The following is a 19,444-nucleotide window of genomic DNA, read 5'->3' as shown; positions in this document are numbered from 1 at the left end:
AAGTATCAAAGTCGAGATCAGACACCCAGGTCTAGGAGAGCATTTTCCTCATGTTCTGTCATTTATGTGGGGCCACATATGGCGCCATACTTAACCATCTCACCAAAGCCGCCAGTATCACAGCTTGCTCTTGCCAACCCCCAGAACCAGGTAGTTCACTCCATGGCCTTGTAATGCCCCTATCCTAACTGCCGTGAAGGTGAACATGTATATCAAGCTGAATCTCATTGGCATTTGATACTGATGACAGCTCTCCCTGCACCTTACCAGTATTTGCTGCACTGCAATTTCCACTTAACTTAGCAAGAAAATTAATTTGCTAATTTGAAAAAAAAAAAACACTAATAAATATTTTCATCACAATACATATATACATACTCCACAGGAGGGGGAAGTATTTCAACTGGAAATCTTATTTATGGGTACTTACTGAGATTGTACCATTGTCTAGACCTATGGACAGTCTTCTTGTTTCCGGGTTAAAAGACATGCATGAACATGGAGCTGAAAGAAATGAACATGTTGATGAAATTAACAAAACGATGATGCTCGTGGATTCAGGAGTGACTAACTAGCTCAAAGTGTGTGGCTACTTTTTTCCCCCACTATTTCCTGACAAACAGTTCATGGAACTCCAGCTCACAAAAAATAAAAACAGTAATTTTACAACCAACCCCAAGTTTTTCAGTTATCCTTTTAATGACTATAACAAGTAAGATACTCAAACTGGACAGGTTCCAAGGAGTGGGGTCTTGGCTGTTCTGCCAATACCAGTTTAAATTTGCTCAAGTAGATTAACAACATTGTGCTGTGTAAGCTTTCTGTCACCAATCTCTCTCTTCCATGCAAACCCCATCTTCAATGGAAATAATCCATTTTTTCTGAACTAGGGACACAAAAGAAAGATTTTATTCCTGCCCCCCTCCTTGCCCTGCACACAAAAGAGCAGAAATCTATTTTTTTAAACTCAGAACTGATTTGTGGCATGTGGACTAACAGAAGTCTTTTACTGTCAGTACTCAAAGCAGATACAGGAGGCTGCCAATTGGAAAAAGGCTTGGAGGCTTTATCTCAATCTAAAAGAAAACCAGCTCAACACAGGGCCAGGCTCCAGAGAAAAGAGGTCAGGTGAGTCAGTTCACCTAGACCTGGACAGGGCCTCCCTGCCTGGCAGGACTGACCCCCTCACTACCACCACGCCTGAGTGAAGGGCGCAGGCTTGGAAACCACAAACTGCCAGGTCAGTTTCCAGTCCCCAGCCTCTTTCTCTATGCTTATTGGTAAGAATGGGGGCCTTTTGACAACTTTATTTCCCACCGAAATGGTGTTCTACAAAGCTCAATATAACTTACACTCATTTTTCTTTTCTTTATTTATTTTGGCTATACCACATGGCATATGGGATCTTAGTACTCCAATCAGGGACCAAACCCGCTTCCCCTCCACTGGAAGCTAAGAGACTTAACCACTGGACTGCCATAGAAGTCCTCAACATAATTTTTCACAGTAGCCCTACAGGTCATGAACTACCCATCATCAAAATCACAATCAGCATCACATATTTTTCATATTTTTCAGTTATGATTAGATGTCTTAACCAAGGTCACACAGGGTAAAAAAAAAAGCTGAAGAAGGTTCAAAGACAGATTTCAAACACAGAGTCCTATTTTCAAACACCTTTAAACTATTTAAAAAAAAAAAAAACCACCCACTTCAAGTTCTACTAACAGAACCACTTCATAAACACTTGGTAACATCTTTTTGATTCTCTATAAAAGGGCCATGACCACCAACAACAAAATCCTCTGAACTGCAAAAACTACTTACTTTTTTCTAATTTTGAAACATGATATATTTAATAAATAGAAATATATATCCCCCACCAAACTTCCACCAAGATAGCAGAATATCTTCTTTTTGTTTAGCCACAAATTTAAACTAGATTCCCAAAAGAAAACTGCCAGGAAAAAAGCAATCAAACAATGTTTAATGTACTGCCCTAAGAAAGCCAATCTCACTCATCTTTGGCCTATAAACTCTGTTGGCAAAATCTCTACACACACGCTAAGATGCCAGGTCTCATAATCCCACAACATGTGTGCAGGATTAAAATTTAATGAGTCCATGGAAAACTATGATGTTAACTGAAAAAAGCAAAAGAAAAAATTATACTGATTATAGTACTATATAAAAATATACATGGAAAAACTCAACACAGTTCTTATGTTTAAGTGACATGAGTATTTCTATAACATGGTCTTTACTTATTATTTTGGTATTCTTGTTAAAAATTTTAAATATCTAATAATTTATTATGATATAAGCATGAGTATATGAAGCAAAATTGGACTGCAGTCCAAGTGGCTACACATAATAAAGAAAAATCTCATCACTTAGCTGCCTCCCTGACCATATAAAAGTATTTCCTATGTGATTTACTCGAAAGTTCCTATCTGGTTATGTAATAATTAGAAAACCCACTGATCGCTGAATGCGATTTAAAAGACTTTTTTTTCACAATACTGTGCAAGCTACCCTTAAATCAACACTACTATTTCTTTATTCCTTATTTTACCCCCATTCACTAAATTTTTTGTCATTCTTCAACAAAAATTTAGAATGCTTACTATGTTCAGGACACTTGATGCAATGATATATAAGATACTATAGCTGTCATCAAGGAATTGATAGATTATGACACCAACTATATACAGGAGCCATAATATAAAACTTGTCCCCAGTGTCACCTCCTTGGTTCACATCACTTTATACTGATAGTAAGAAATGCCTTCAGAATGCAAAAGGAAAAAAACCCTTCCTAAATAAGTAAAAGAAGCTTTAACAGAAGTTCTGTTGTTGCAGAACCCATATGATAGAACTCATGTGGCTATAAACAGCGGATTGACAGAGACTGAGATATTACCCCCCAGGTGCCCCCGAAAGTGTAAACATTCCTTCAAAGAGGCATTATGGTAAAACACCAAAAAAAAACCTTACAAAAACCTTGTGTGTGTGTGTGTGTGTGTGTGTGTGTGTGTGTGTGTGTGTGTGTGTGTGTGTGTGTGTGTGTGTGTGTGTGTGTGTGTGTGAAGACTTTCAAAACCACTTCCTGACTATAACATTCCCATAGGAAGAGGCCCTGGGTCTGTTACCCATAGGCGACGCAGGGCCAAGGAGGAAAGAAATGGATTGAAAGAATATTGGGACTTCCCTGGTGGTCCAGTGATTCAGAATCTGACTTCCAATGCAGGGTCCATTCCTGATTGAAAAACTAGGATCCTACATGCCACAGGGCAACTAAGCCCCTTCCCCACAAGAGAAGCCCAGAAGAAGCAACAAAGACCCAGAGCAACCAAAATTTTAAAAACAAATAAAAATAAAAACCACCTTACTTAAAAAACAAAAATATCGATGCCCACATTTGTTGTTAGAGTAAATGTCTTTCCATTTGAGGGTTGAGGGAGTAGATAAATTGACACAGAGATCCTTCTAACTTCAACTCACCAGAAATTACTTGAAAAAGCAATCTCTGAAAGACTAGTGCTATGGCCCATATACAGTAAGCCCCTATTCATCCATGCAAAAAAATATCAAAGGGCAAAACTGTCTGGGGAAGCATAATAAGACACAGTAAAATCATAATTATGACCACATGGTCAAGGGAATCCTGCAGAAGGAAAAATAAGGGAGGAAACAAACAAAAAATGATTTAGACACAATATTTGTAGCCAGGTTGCAAAAACATGATATTTCACAAGGAAGAATTCAGCTATAACAACCAATAATTTGCTAGTCAATGAAGAAATAATTGGGTCTTTTTGACGGCTGAAAGTTCAGGTCAGAGATGAACTTGGCTGAGAGACTGTTCTATTCGCCCACCTTAAACATGCGTTCTCCAGTAGCCAAGCAAAGTGGCTGGCTGAAATACATTTTATCTAGAAATAAGAGAAGGAGCTTCCCTGGTGGCTCAGTGGTAAAGAATCCACCTGCTAATGCAAGAGACACAGGTTCGATCCCTGATCCAGGAAGGTCCCACATGCCAATGTCAACTAAGCCCATGCGCCACAACTATGGAGCCTGTGCTCCAGAGCCCGGGAGCTGCAACTACTGAGCCTAATGCCACAACTACTGAAGCCAGTGTGACCTAGAGCTAGTACTCGGCAACAAAAGAACCCCACCACAATGAGAAGTCCGAGTACCACAACTGGAGAGTAGCCCCCACTCACCAAAACTAGAGAAAAGCCTGATCAGCAGTAAGACCCAGTACAGCCAAAAATAAATAAATAAATAAAATTATTAACTTTTTTTTTTTAATGAAGAAACAAGAGAAGTCTCATTTTCCAAGTTGTCTGATCAAGATTGGCCATCTCCCTGCTCAGTCTCGGACTGATGACACTCAAAAGAAGGATATTTGGCAAAATTTTAGGAAGTAAGACCATGAAAAGTACAAATATGATAGGAAAGAAATTTGTAGAGGTCTGTGGGTAATGGGAAATAATACTCTCTCATACTAGGGTCGGGACTTTAGACCTTGGTGGCCTGTCAAAATCTTATCTTTAAATACTTTTGTAATACTGAGTGTTTTTTAAAAATGAAATCTGGTAGTTTAAGGCAGGGGTTCAGCTTAAAGTTTAGGGAGAATGAAAAGAGAACCCCTAGTCTGGGTGATTATATTAATGATCGTATAATTTGAAGGGGGAAAAGCTCAGGATATGAGCCTGTATTGTGCTAATGGTAAAGAATCTGCCTCCTAAGAATCTGCTTCCCAATGCAGGAGATGCAAAAGATGCGGCTTAGATCCCCGGGTCGGGAAGATCCTCTGGAGAAGGAAATGTCAACCCACTCCAGCATTCTTCCCTGGAAAATCCCATGAACAGAGATTTTCCATGGGTAAAATACTGACTGATAGCCTGGTGGGCTACAGTCCCATGGAGGTCACAAAGAGTTGGACACAACTGACCAGCTGACCATGCATCAGCCCTAAGCAAAGCGAACACAAGAAGCCAACGTCAACTTCACGGAAGCAATAATTAAGTGGATTAGAGAGAAACTGGCTAGTTGAATTTCTAACATCTTTATCCCATGGATGATCTAAGAAGAAATATTGCTCTTGCTTTCTAAAAAAATGGTAAGTTGAGAGGAGGCCTTCTCAAAATACTTCTATTTGGGGGAAAGTTTACTCATTTCTATTATTTAAACCTATAATTCTTTCATTTTATGACTAATTTATTTCCTGTCCTTTGCTGATCATTTGAACTTTACTCAAATAAACACAAGTTCCAATGAAGGTTGAACTGTGGATTTCAATCACTCTGACAGCTTTACTATGCTAAACGCATTATTTGGCAGGAGACACTAATCTTCATGGGATGTGCTGGTGGGAACTTTAAATAAGCAACAGTACTCTGTGAATAAAACTTCAGGTACTTAAAGGCATCCTGGTGAAGTTAAATATCAGGATCCTTTGGCAGAAACCAAAACAATACTGTAAAGCAATTATTCTTCAATGAAAAATAAATTAAAAATCAAACAAAATGTCAGGATTCTACGATAAGAGGGCCTTGACTAGAGAGGTATACAAATAGAACCCCATCACCATAAAGCAAAGATTTAATTAATTCCCGGACACTACTCCATTCAGCTGTGTGTCACAAAATAATATTTATTAGGTTTACAGTATTCAGCCCATGTTTTACTTTACTAAGAACACTTATATTTAGGACTTTAATTGCCTAGCATGAAAAAGTATTTTTCATTTAAATCAAATATTTTATGAACTCAACTAAAATTAACCCTTGGTTTTGCTTTAATTTAGTCTGAGTAACATCAGCAAAATGACAGTGAATGGGTAGTGGTCCCTTTTTCTCCCAGACAAGTTTTAAGTGACAGTAAAGTGATCTGACTATAGGAAGCTTTAAATTACTCTGTCAGATGAAAATCAGAGTATGCTAAATAAATGTTATAATCATTCAGATTAATTAATATCTTTTATCTTTAGTTTGGATAATCTGTTCTCCTTCAATTCTGTGAAATATCAAACTTCCTTGGGCACTTTTTCTTCTTAGTAAACAGAAAATCAAAAGATCAGATCACATTATTATTTTGGAAAATGTCAATAGTAAAAACAAGTCATTTTCTACACATGGTTCTATAATACAACTTATACCAAAAAGAAACCAACAAAGGAGCAGTATATGTCACAATTAGGAACTAAGAAGTTATGTGAAATAAGATATGAATTAAACAATAGGATGAGCATTTCTGAATTATATACACATACCCCACAGCCAACAAAGTTCCTCAACTGAATTAAACATGTTGTTTAAAACCCACCCAAGCAAGCACTATCTTATGAAAACAGAAATACCAAATTCATTGTTTTAAATAACTTTCAGTCATTCATCTTCCCACATGAATTTCCCCCAAAACTCCAATAAACCCAGCAGAAAGGGTGGGACAGAGCACAAACCACCTCCACTGTCCTAAGCCCTGGACCTCACCAATGGGAAAATTACAAACTAACTCATTTCCATCCCAAATATAAGTACATCAATATGAACACATTAATCACTTTAATTTTCTAAATCCTCAATTTCAAGCTGCTCTAAGACTACAATTCCAACAGATGGGACATCAATCCAACTACAACCTCACAAATCAGCCAATCTTTCCTAAATCCCTCTGGGTTAAGATGAGCAAAGAGAGTGTATATTGCTAAACACCAAGAACCTGAAAATAATTTACAAATATTTACTTGACATATAACCAAAATATTTCTGCAAATCTGAGAAACAGAAAACGGACAGTTTATCTGTGAGGTTCAGAGCAGAGAAAATGACAGGACTTGCCCGAAGTGAGTCAGCAAACTGGTAGCAAAAATGAAAATCAAATTCCAGTTTCCCACCCAGGCACAAGTGTACCCTACGAGCGATGGTGAACACTCCAATATTAAACAATTCATCTTTATCAGAATTTAATGCAAACAGTATGCTCAAACTGCATCTCTCATTTGTCTTAACTAAGACAACTTACTCAACGCATTCCCTACCTTATTTCACAAAGAATTGAAAATGGCTTTAAAAGCAGATACGAAAAAAAAAAAGAAAACAAAGGATAGAAATAAGCAAAAAGTCTTGACTGAGGAAAATGTTGGGAATATAACAGAGCCCATGTTTCGCCTTACCCATAAGGACTATGTACCAGGCCCATCGAGTTGCTCCTCCTAACCTTTTTCGCCTCATGAATCACACAGAAACTTAGTGAGCAAAACAACCTGGAGGAAATGGAAGAGACTCCTCGGGCCCCTACGACTTCATTGCTCCTGCCCAACTAAACAGATCAGTTCGCAGGGCCTGGAATCCATTTGGATCATCCCAGGATGCTGTAGCACACAGGATGAGAAGTTCTGCCTTAGAGAAAGCCAAGGGTTTCTGGCTCTCCTACCTGAAAAGTCATTTTCCTTAGTGTTTCTTCAAAGGGGTGCTGAGCATGGTGGCAGATAAATGTTCATGGCAGCACGACTTACAACAGCCGGGACATGGAAGCAACCTAAATGTCCATCAGCCGAGGAATGGCTAAAGAAGATGTGGTGCATATATACGATGGAATATTACTCAGCCATAAAAGAGAATGAAATAATGCCATTTGCAGCAACTTGGATGGACCTAGAGATTGTCACACTGAGTAAAGTAATAGACAAAGAAAGACAAGTATCTATGATATCACTTATATGTAAAACAAAAAGGGGTACAAATGAACTTATCTACAAAACAGAATAGAAACACAGATGTAGAAAACAAACTTCTGGTTACTGGGGGTGGTGGGGGGAGTGGGGAGGGATAAACTGGGAGACTGGGATTAACATATACACACCACTATATATATAAAACAGATAGCTAATAAGGACCTACTGCATAGCACAGGGAACTCTACTCTGTACTCTGCAATGGCCTATATGGGAAAAGAATCTAAAAAAGACTGGATATATGTATTTGTGTAACAGATTCACTTGGGTGTATACCTGAAACTGACACAAAATAATCAACTAGACTCCAATAAAATTTTGTTTAAAAAGACAGATAAAACATTTCATGTATACACACAGCAGTATGAGTTGAGAACCCAATGAATGTAGGCATTTCTGCAGAAGGATTACACGAAGCAGAAACTCTCACAATACAGATGAATAATCGACTGCATATATATCCTTCATACTACCCATCACAAATAATAAACAGCCTTTCTTTCAACCAGGCTGATGAAGAAACAAATAAATAAAACTGGAAAAGCAGACAGTTCAAAACGAAGTTTTTTAGTGAGGACTAGAGTTCCTACACTTTATTGTTTAACTATTATTTACTTGTTTACTTAAATTTTAAAGTTTTAAAAATTTTAGATTCATTTTTATTGAGGTTAACATCGGTTTATAACATTATATATATTTCACAACATTACATTGGGTGATGTAAGATGTTATGGAAAAACCTAAACAAACTTTTTGGCCACCCCAATATTTCTACACTTGCTACAGTGTGCTCACCACCAAAAACTTAGTTTCCACCTGTCACCATGCATTTGACCCCCTTTACACATTTTGCCTCCCCTCTGGTAACCACTCATCTGTTCTCACTGTTATCTATGTATTTATTTTTATTCAGTTTGTTCATTTATTTTATTTGTTGGTGCTTCATATTCCACAAGAAGGAAATCACACGGTCTTCATCTTTCTCTGTCTGACTTACTTCACTGAGTAGAGTTCCTACACTTGAAAAGTTAGCTGAGCAAATGGTCAAGTGGCCACACTGGTGGGAAAACTGAAGGGGCCCAACCACAGCCTCAGCCTGGGCAAATGCCGTCCCACCAGGTGGGATTTTCAAGGCAGAGAGCGGAAAATCCTACAAAATGGTCATTTTATTTATTAGGTGTGCCTCTTATTTGTAGTTACCTTTGAAGAGCCATCTTCTGTTCCGCTTCGGGGACAAACGCATAAACACTTAGGAGCCAAAGTAAGTTCCATCTGTCTGTCCTGGCAGTGAGAATCCACAGAGGTTTTCCAATTGCCCGATCCTCAACTCGGGCCTGAGACTCTGGCCCTCTTAAACTCCTATTCACTACACCTTTGGCAGCCAAGTGGTTTTAATTTTTCTCCGTAGGGGAAGTGTTGGCAAGAAAGGTCCAGACGTGATACCTAACTCTGCAGAGTAAGAAAAATCTCAAACACCTGTCACCCTGGCTCCTGCCTGCACTCTCTCTCCTCTACTCCTTTGTCTGACCCCATGAATAGCAAAGCTAGCTGGTAAAGTAAATCTAAAATAACTCAACCATGAAAACAGGAATGCCTGTGCTTTTCATGTTTGCCTGTTTGTTTTTTTCCCTCTGTAATAAGATGCAAATACAGTGGTTGAAATGGTATCTATTAGAAGCCTGGAACAAATAGTCACATTTACGGCTGTAACTAAAACCTTAACTCTGTACCCTCAGGAAGGTTCCGCCCTGGTATTCAAGGTCAGGCAGGTCCCAGCTGGGCAGACTATAACTTGGTCTTGTCATGGTAGGCTACTTTCCAGCTACCACGTGAGATAATGTCAGGAAGATACTATTTTTGAAAGAATATTTGATAAGGATATACTTTTATTTCTCACTCATCCATAAACATCAGCTTAGAAGAAACTAAAAAACAAGTCATCAGTCACCCCAAATTCTTTATAGATAGCAGGGTTTAAAATAGATCTTCCAGATTTCCCTGATGGTCCAGTGGTTAAGAATCTGGCTGCCAATGCAGGGGACATGGGATTCGATTCCTGGTCCGGGAAGATACCACATGACATGGAGCAACTAAGCCCATGCACCATAAGTACTGAGCCCACCGTCTAGAGCCTGGGAACTGCAGCTACTGAGCCCTCATGCCACAAGTACTGAAGTCCACACACCTAGAGCCCGGACTCCATAACAAGAGAAGCCATAGCAATGAGAAGCCTGTGCACTGCAACTAGAGAACAGACCCCATTCACTGCAACTAGAGAGAGCCCGTGAGCCTCAACGAAGAGCCTGTGCATTGCAACAAAGACCCAACATAGCCAAAAACAAAAATAAATAAATGCTAAAAAAATAAAATGGAACTTTCTCAGGGGCCTCTTGTGACCATGTGCCCATTACACCTACTTTTCCTGTTAAAACTCACCATGTACCGTGGTACTCATTTTAGGTCTGCCTCCCCCATCCAACTGTACACACCATGAAGATAGGAATCATCTGGTGGTCCAGTGGTTATGACTCCATGCTCTCAATGCAGGAGACACGGGTTCAAACCCTGGTCGGGGAACTAAGATCCCACATGCCACAGAGCGTGGTCAAAACAAAATTTAAAAAAATTAATAAACACCTTATTCTTAGCACACTGCACAGTGTTCAGTATGGTAGAAACATTTAAAAATTGTTGAATGCACTGTCCAAAGAAATTAAACAGGATGTTTCTTTCTGCTTTTCACCTTTACTTGCCCTCACTTTTCCCATACTGTTTTCAGCTCAACACCTCAGAGGCACCAGTAGGGACCTACTGGACTGTGTGGCTCAGTCTTTTCTCTTTGAAGATCAGAGAGATGCAGGAGAAAGTGAAAAGACAGGAATTGGGAGGTGTATACTCAGGGTGAGGCTGAGTCAGGTACTTGCAGTGACAAGCAGCAGGAACCCACTGCATGGACTTAAGTGCAAATAGACATATGGCAGTAAGAGAGAGGGTACCTCATGAACTCAAGGGCAGAATCAGAGCCAAGCTGGAGGGTTCAGAGCATGAAGAAAACCTTAAGGCATCACTTGCTCAGGCTTCTCTCCCTCTGGAGCCAATTGATTCACACTTCCTTCTAAGAGGATCAGCTTTCACTGTCTCTTTATGCACACAAATGCCACACAGCTGTTGGATTTCTGTGTTCCCAGCTCAAGGGACCAGCCTAGGTTAAGATTAGCATTTCCTACTCCAAATCCTATAAATTCCTGGGAAAACTGGACTGGCTCAAGGGCAAACAGCCTTAACCAGGCAAATCTGGTTTCTCCTAGATCCCTCCTGGAGAGGAAGCAAGTGGTGATCTTTGCGACTCTATTGACTATAGCCTACCAGGCTCCTCTGTCCATGGGATTGTCCAGGCAAGAAAACTGGAGTGGAGTGTCATTCCCTTCTCCAGGGGCTCTTCCCGAACCAGGGATTGAACCTGAGTCTCCTGCACTGGCAGGTGGATACTTTACCACTGAGCCTCCAAGGAAGCCCAGGGAAGTGGGAGCGTCTCAGAAAAGACAGGGTATGAGGATACCTCCAAAGCAGCGGTTGGGTTTTTGATTACGATGTGTCTGCTCCTCATCTTTCTCTCACCTGCCACTCTCTGAAGTTCATGCAGTCTTATCACACTCTGCCTTTCAGGCTCACTCCTTGCCCTCAAACTTGGCCCTCACTCAGTATTCATTCTTGCTCATCTATTGTCTTCTGCTCCCTTCTCTGCAATCAACTCCAAATACTTCTCAATGCTACAAAATGTTACTATCCTACTCAGAATGTGACAAACACCACATTAAAAGGGCTTTTTTTCTTTTCAGTGTTTGATATTTCGGGTTCCGTGACTTTATTTGTTTCCAACTTTATTGAGGTATAATTTTCAAATAAAATTATAAGGTATTTGAAGCTTACGAAGTGATGAGTTGTTATGTTGTGAAAGGATTCCTGCCATCAAATTAACACATTTTTAATTCATCTCACATATTTAATTCTTTTTTTGGGGGGGGTTAAGGACATTTAAGTTGTACTCTCTCAGCGAATTTCAATCTTCCAATACATGTTATCAACTGTAGGTCCCTATGTTATACACTAGATCCCCAGATTTCACACATCCTATAACTGAACTTACATTTGCTACCTCTTTGCCCCTGGCAACCACTTTTCTACTCTCTGTTTCTATGAGTTCAACTTTTTTTAAAGGTATTTTAATGGACAAAGTAAGCAAATACATCATATATTGCACGTACAAGATATTACCTCTGTTTTTTTCTGGATTTGGAATACTACTTTTTTTGTACGACTATAAACACACAATATGGTCATATTTGCCTTGTGGTGTCCATATTATAGCCTCTAGTAAACTGTAGTTTTCCACTTAGTGAGTGAAGTGTCCGACCCTTTGCGACCTCATGGACTGTAGCCTACCAGGCTCCTCCATCCATGGGATTTTCCAGGCAAGAGTACAGGAGTGGGTTGCCGTTTCCTTCTCTAGGGGATCTTCCCAACCCAGGGATCAAACCCAGGTCTCCCGCATTGTAGGCAGACGCTTCACCATCTGAGCCACCAGGGAAGCCCCTTTGTAACTAATACCACATACCCCTTATTTAAGGACAATATTGAGTAACCTCTTAACAAAACACCTTCCAACAGAAAGGACTACAAAATATATGTATATATATGAAAATTCAATAAATGAATACATTCTAAATTACATGAAAATGTAGCCTATTTCCTTATGCAATAAAATTCTGCCTCTCTTAAGGTAAACAAAATATCTTGCTCAGAGATCAGTTCCTTTGTTATCTGAATGCATATGATCCCTAATATAAAAGCCAATTTCCAATCAACTGTGAAGAACACAGCCTTCTGTTCTTTTCACCCTCCACGATAGATGGAACCGTCCAACAATGAAAGATTATGGAAATTATCCTGACCATTCACCCGCTGTTCACCTGCATCTTCTGGCATCTAGCTTGATGGCCTGTAGTCAGTGCGCAGTGAATATCTTATCAACTAGAATGTGTACTTACATCTATGTATTTACAAATCAACACTGTACAGGCATGAGCTTCACATGTGTTCATATAAACATATGTAAATAGATCAGCATGTTGGTTGTTAAGTCACTAAGCTGTCCAACTCTTTGTGACCCCATGGACTGCAACACGCCAGGCTCTCCTGTCCTTCACTATCTCCTGGAGGTTGTTCAAACTCAGTCGGTGACCATTGAGTCAGTGATGCTATTTAACCATCTCATCCATTGTCACCCCCTTCTTCTCCTGCCCTCAATCTTTCCCAGTATCAAGGTCTTTTCCAGTGAGTTGGCTCTTCGCATCAGGTGGCCAAAGTATTCTTCAGCTTCAGCATCAGTCCTTCCAATGAATATTCAGGGTTGATTTCCTTTAGGATTGATTGGTTTGATCTCCTTGCTGTCCAAGGGACTCTCAAGAGTCTTCTCCAGCACCACAATTAGAAAGCATCAATTCTTTGGCGTTCGGCCTTCTTTATGGCCCAACTCTCACACCTGCACATGACTACTGGAAAAACCATTTCCTGCATGTTGGAGAGAATGCCAAAAGGCAACCTCAAAATATGAAAGGCATTCAAATCACCTTGGGATCTTTTAAAATGCAGATTCTGATTCAGTAGATCTCAGGTGGAGCCCAGTATTTGCATTTCTAGTAAGTTCTCAGATGACCTTGATGCTGCCAGTCCACAGACCACATGTTGATAGCAAAGTAATCCCTTCTTTACTCCCTTTCATAGACAGTCACAGGCAAAATAATTAGAGGGTCATTCTTCTCAAAGATCACATTTGGTCACTTAGGAAAATGTATGATAATATTCTCAGGGAAACTCATCTTTACTAACAGATTCAAGTCTTCAATAAGTACTTCTTTACTGAGCACCTGTGTAGAATGCAAGAGCTATAGCATCTTTCTTTAGTCATTCACGGATACAGCTTACTAAAGGATAAACGTGTCACTTGAAGCTTCTCTGTATCCTCAGTGGTATTTGAATAAAGAGAACATTAGAGAATGACATCCGGAGAAGGCAATGGCACCCCACTCCAGTACTCTTGCCTGGAAAATCCCATGGACGGAGGAGCCTCGTAGGCTGCAGTCCATGGGGTCACTAAGAGTCGGACACGATTGAGCGACTTCACTTTCACTTTTCACTTTCATGCATTGGAGAAGGAAATGGCAACCCACTCCAGTGTTCTTGCCTGGAGAATCCCAGGGACGGGGGAGCCTGGTGGGCTGCCGTCTATGGGGTTGCACAGAGTCGGACACGACTGAAGCGACTTAGCAGCAGAGAATGACATCAGATGTATATGGATGTGTGTATTGGGGAGTGGGGGTGGTTGGTAAGCAACTGTTTAGGATCCTGCATCTTCATGAGGTTCCTATCAACACCCATCTCAAAGAGATTCATTCAGCGCCACCCCCAAGCCCTTGTCACTCTGCCCATGCTGGCCTCTCCTGTCTTCATAGTCACAGGGAAATGACAGGACTCTGGGGTCAACTTCAACTTGCTGGACTACAGAATTTCCCCAGCTCATCCGGCTGGATATTACGTCAAGTGAGATGAAAAAGGCCGTAGGTAAGACTGGTTATACCACTTAAAAATAAGGAAAAAAACAAAATCAATCATAGAATTCCTTTCCTTTTCCATTTACCTAGGCCCTCATCACTGCCAAGACTTGAGAAGAAAGTTCACCTTGGGTCTTTGCTGTGCAATGGCGTCTGCTGGAGGTACAACCAGTAAGGTGAGGATCTAAGCACAGTAAGTTCCCTACACACGAAACCTTCAAGTTGCCAATTTTCAAAGATGCGAACATGTCCCCCTATGCCAGCTGTCATACTATCCTGTTATACTTTACAAGGTACTGTACCGTAAGATTAAAAGTGTTTATTTTTTGTGTTTGTTTGCTTTTTATGTATTATTTGTGTGAAAAGTATTAAACCTATTACAGTACAGTACTATGTAGCCGATTGTGTTTGTTGGGTACCTAGGCTAACTTTGCTGGACTTATGAGAACGCGGTCTCAGGATGGAACTCGTTTGCATCTAGGGGACTTACTATATTGAATTATAAGTTTCTTTTTCGTTAATGTAGAGTGGGATACTTGGTTCAACTACATGGTTATCATCTATTCTCTACAATTCTAAAGAACTGCAAACCTCAAAGATAAATTTGAAATCACAGAAATCCATTACATCCTTAATAATGTATTTGTTCGTAAACACGCAAAATTGTTGCTCAAGTTATTAAAAACCTTCTTTTTGCCAGAGGCATAAGCTTAAGCACATCTATAGTGCAGCATGAATTTTTCTGGGTTGTATGTCGTGGCATATATTACTCAAACTGGGATACTGGTATCAAGGGAAGAGGTGCACATTGCAGGAAGCCAGAGGGTACAGAAACCCAAACGACAAACCTAGGGCATTTTTCTAGTATGTCAATTTCAATTAAGATTTGCAGGAAGGGGAGTAAGAGAAATGTTCAATAATATGACTGACAATGAATTCAAATAATTACTTTACACTAAAATAAATACAGAATAAGATATCCAAACTTCATTAATTTTGATAAAACCATAGACTATAAAGAAATTTCCTATCTGGGGAGGGGGCTGGGGGGCGCGGGCAGCAGCTCTCTCCCTGCAGGGGAACTGCTGCCAGTTCAAGAATCTAAGAATTAGTCATCTTTTTTAAAAAGTATATTTGAAAGATTCACTATTTATCAGTGCAAGGGCATATTTCTCATAGAAGCTTTTGGGGAAATGAGACAGACTTCTAATTAGAACATTTCAATCCACAGCAAATCCATTTGAGAGCTGAATGTTCAATGCTGAATGTCCTGAATTTGAACAAATAATAGAACAATAATGTAAGAACAAATTTACTTCACAAATGTAATCACTGGACAAAATTTTGAATTGTCTAAGGAACTACTTTACAAAAAAGTTAAACAAAAAGTTGGAAATGAGAGGAAGACAACTGTAATCAGGGAGCCTAGGTATTGAAGTCCTTCCATTAATCTTACTCAGAAACCGTGAATATACAGTCAGTTTCAAAACAATTTTCTCATTTTACATAGAGAGCTAAAATGATATAATACGGTCCTTTCCATTATAATGATAATCCCAACCCTCATGCATCTCTACTCAAGAGAATACAGAGCAGGCAATCTGGGAAGGAAGGGGAGTTAGGGTTCACGTCTGATTCTTAAAGACAGAGATCCAGATACTTACAAGGCATCACATGGTATATGCTTGGCCAGTACTGTCCACTGTCTCTCTTTAACCACACACGAACAGTCCTGCAACAAAAGAAATGGGTGTTAAATCACACTATTTTTGGTCATGGGAAAGTTGATAGAAGGTCTTAAATATATATACAGCGGACCCTCAACAACATAGGTTTGAACTATACGGGCCTACTTACACGTGGATTGTTTTTCATCAGATATGCACTACAGTACTACACAAGCCACAAATGGTTGACTCTGCAGATGTGGAACCACAGATACAGAAAGCCAACTATAAAGTCATGTGCAGATTCTATTTTTTTAATATAATTTTATCTATTTATTTTTTTATGGCTGTGCTGGGTCTTCGTTGCTGTGTGGGCTTTTCTCCAGTTGCAATGAGTGGGGGCTACTCTTCGTTGCAGTGCGCAGGCTTCGCACTGTGGTGGCTTCTCTTGTTGTGGAACATGGGCTCTAGGGCACGTTGGCTTCAGAAGCTGTGGTTCCCGGGCTCTAGAGCACACGCTCAATAGTTAGGGTGCACAGGGCTTAGCTGCTCCAAGGCATGCGGGATAATCCCGAATGAGGGATTGAACCTGTGTCTCCTGCATTGGCAGGTGGATTCTTTTACCACTGAGACACCAGGGAAGCCCTATATGCAGACTCTAAACTGCACAGAGAATCAACGCCTCTAATCTCTGTATTGTTCAAGGGTCAACTCTGTGTGTACATGACATAGTCATATTGCTATAATTAAATAATATATATTACATATAAATATGTATAGCATATGTTTGTTTATAACATATCTCTATACAACACATGAATATAGATCTTAACTATATATATATATACATACACACAGACACACACACACACATTATATACATGTGCACATACACACCACTTATGCTTTTCTAAAAATACTATATTCCTTAAATTTAAGGCTGCATATATTTAGAATTACATGACTGTGTTATAATTAAATATTTAAGGATGATTAGATTTTATCCTCATATGTATTTATATACCCACATGTGACAGTGTTCGAAAATTATTCTTGTAGTTGTTTTGCTCTTGGAGTATATGGCCTTTGCCCTAGTCTGCTGGAAGCATTCATCTCCCTGGGCAGTAATTGGGATTTACTAGGGAAGAACACAGGAAGAGATAAGATGAAGCAATATGCAACATCTGACACACAAAGAAGGATTACTAGTAAATTCAGTTTTACAGGCTAGGCCATTGTCTCAAGAGAGGGTTTTTCCAAACACAGTCAAGCAATGATAAAACTCTGAGACTCAGATTACTGAGCTAGAGGACTGACTGTGGAACCCACCAGGGAACAGGGTAATCCTGCAACAAGGTGGGGGATGAGGGTCCACGCCAGATGGACACGTGGTAGACGTCCAGGACAGAGGACGAGACAGTTGGCTGGCACCATCAACTCAATGGACATGAGTTTGAGCAAACTCCAGGAGATTGTGAAGGACCGGGAAGCCTGGCATGTTGCAGTCTATGGGGTCACAAAGAGTTGGACACAACTGAGTGACTGAACAAGACGTCTAGGAGAGCTTGGAGAGGAGGAGTCTAAGAGAAAATGAAGCTATCAGGGGATACTGTTAGGTTCTTATCAACCAGAAAGGCCCTACTACAAATTACACCAGCACCCACTCACAAGGTCAACACAACTAGGAGGTAAAGGGACTTTGCCCCAGAGACCAGAGGAAGTAGCCAACATCAAACCAAGGGGAATGAACGGTGCCCCATGGCTGCCAGGAGATCATATACACCACAACCCTCACCCCATACCCTTAAACCACCCCAGACACTGAGCATTTTGATCTCAGAGAGAACTGGACAATATCTAAATAGACTATTTAAGTCATTACCTTAGACTAAGTTTTAAACTGTATTGGATTTCTTCCCCAGTTAATCAGTGGGTCACCCAACAGGAGGAAAAGACTAACCACAGACACAAAAAAGATGTGCCTTTTTCTCTGTATAGCCACAAGATATGATGTAGCGATATATCATGACACCACTACATATACTTGTAAAATTCCATCTTTTCAGTCAACCAGCCAATTTGTGAGATGGACAGGTGTAATGGAAAATAATTCCTAAGAAATAATTCAATACATACATTATTTGTACACCTAATCAGCCTTCACTTAAATTCTTTTTATAATCTACACCAATACATTTTAATATGGAGACTCTTATCTCACAAGAATAAATGAAAGAGTGACATGATGGAAAATGGCAGAACAGGAAGTTCCAACAATCAGTCCCTGTACCAAATCAATTATGGAGCTGGGGAGAACTGTCAGAATCACTGTCTCAGAATTCTAAAGTCTAGTTAGACACTTGCAGCATCCATGGGAATGCCTGACGAAGAAGCAGGTTTGTGGCAGCAAATGTCACACCTTACTTGCAGCTACCATCATGCATGCCCCATTCACATAGCAGGCAGCTGTGGGGACTGTGGCTCGTGTTCACAGGGTAGCTTGCAGGTACCAGGGTGATGGAACCCTGTCCTTCAAATTTGGGGGATGTGTGTTTTGATTTGCCAAGCGGTTCACTGAGGGAGGAGAGAAGAAATTGGCCTTTCTCTCAGACCTCTAGGTCTGAAGGGCTTCCTGGGCAGTGTCTGCTAAAAGAATGTCAAGGGAAGGAAGACCTTTTTTTCTCCTTAATGAAATCACTGGTTGACCTCAGAGATAGAAGAACAGAAACTTCAATGACCACATACAACAAGAAATACAGTCTTTGCAGAAAGAGCTGGGAAAAGTCACTAAACAGACAACTGCACCATTCAACAAGGAACAACAGCAATCTCTAGAAAGGAGGGGGACTGTGACTTTCAGTTACCACATTATAATATTTAAAATACTCAGTTTCTAGACTTGTGTTTGCCAAGGCGGAGGGGGAGTAAGGGAGGGGTAGACTGGGAGTTTGGGGTTAGTAGATGCCCAACCATTATGTATATAGAATGTGGCTATGTGGGTTATGAGCTCATGGCCATCAAGCAGGTAACATCTTCCATTTGGTGGGGGTTTTCACATCTATAAAAAAAAAACCTCAGGATGTATGTATCAGATACTATTATCGAAGTATTTCAGAGAGGAACCAAAGCAGAGGATACAGGACAGGGTTCTGTCCTGGGAAGGCCCCATAGGGTCCTGCTCAATCACAATTTGATTCCCTCATTAGAAAATAAGTATGAGGGGAATTCCCAGGCTGTCCGATGGTTATGTTGCAGAGAAGAACCAATTCTGACTCCACGATGGAACTGTTTCTTTGACTTGCTTTTTGTTGCTGTTGTTATTATAGGCAACAGCCTGCCTCAGAGGACCCTGCCCCTCTGCCTAAGTGTTTGACTAAAGTGCCTTTGATAAGCTCACAGGAAGATAATCTGACCCTGTCCAC

At 40.2% G+C, this 19,444-nt stretch overlaps 1 protein-coding gene across 20 annotated transcripts in view; it reads right to left on the bottom strand.

Annotated features, from left to right (window-relative positions):
* WDFY2 (WD repeat and FYVE domain containing 2) overlaps positions 1-19,444 on the bottom strand; it is a 185,605-nt gene that overhangs the window by 96,272 nt on the left and 69,889 nt on the right. For 15 of the 20 annotated variants that reach the window (XR_014070602.1, XR_014070596.1, XR_014070605.1 and 12 more), the window contains exons 2-3: positions 16,020-16,087; positions 431-504 (exon numbers count right to left, since the gene is read on the bottom strand). Coding sequence is in view for 2 of the 20 variants with exons in the window: in XM_081547611.1 (XP_081403737.1) it covers positions 431-504; positions 16,020-16,087 (142 nt within the window). In the remaining 18 variants the exon portion in view is untranslated. Of the gene's footprint in view, positions 1-430; positions 505-3,879; positions 4,142-16,019; positions 16,088-19,444 lie in introns of those variants that run through there. The other 5 variants (XR_014070608.1, XR_014070607.1, XR_014070609.1 and 2 more) reach the window with 2 other exon arrangements.

This window comes from Giraffa tippelskirchi, chromosome 12 (genome assembly GCF_054371585.1).
Source record: "Giraffa tippelskirchi isolate mGirTip1 chromosome 12, T2T-mGirTip1v1.2.pri, whole genome shotgun sequence".
In the NCBI taxonomy this organism is placed as follows: domain Eukaryota; kingdom Metazoa; phylum Chordata; class Mammalia; order Artiodactyla; family Giraffidae; genus Giraffa; species Giraffa tippelskirchi.
Note: the sequence above shows the minus strand (reverse complement) of the source record. Positions and strands in the feature narration are given on the sequence as shown.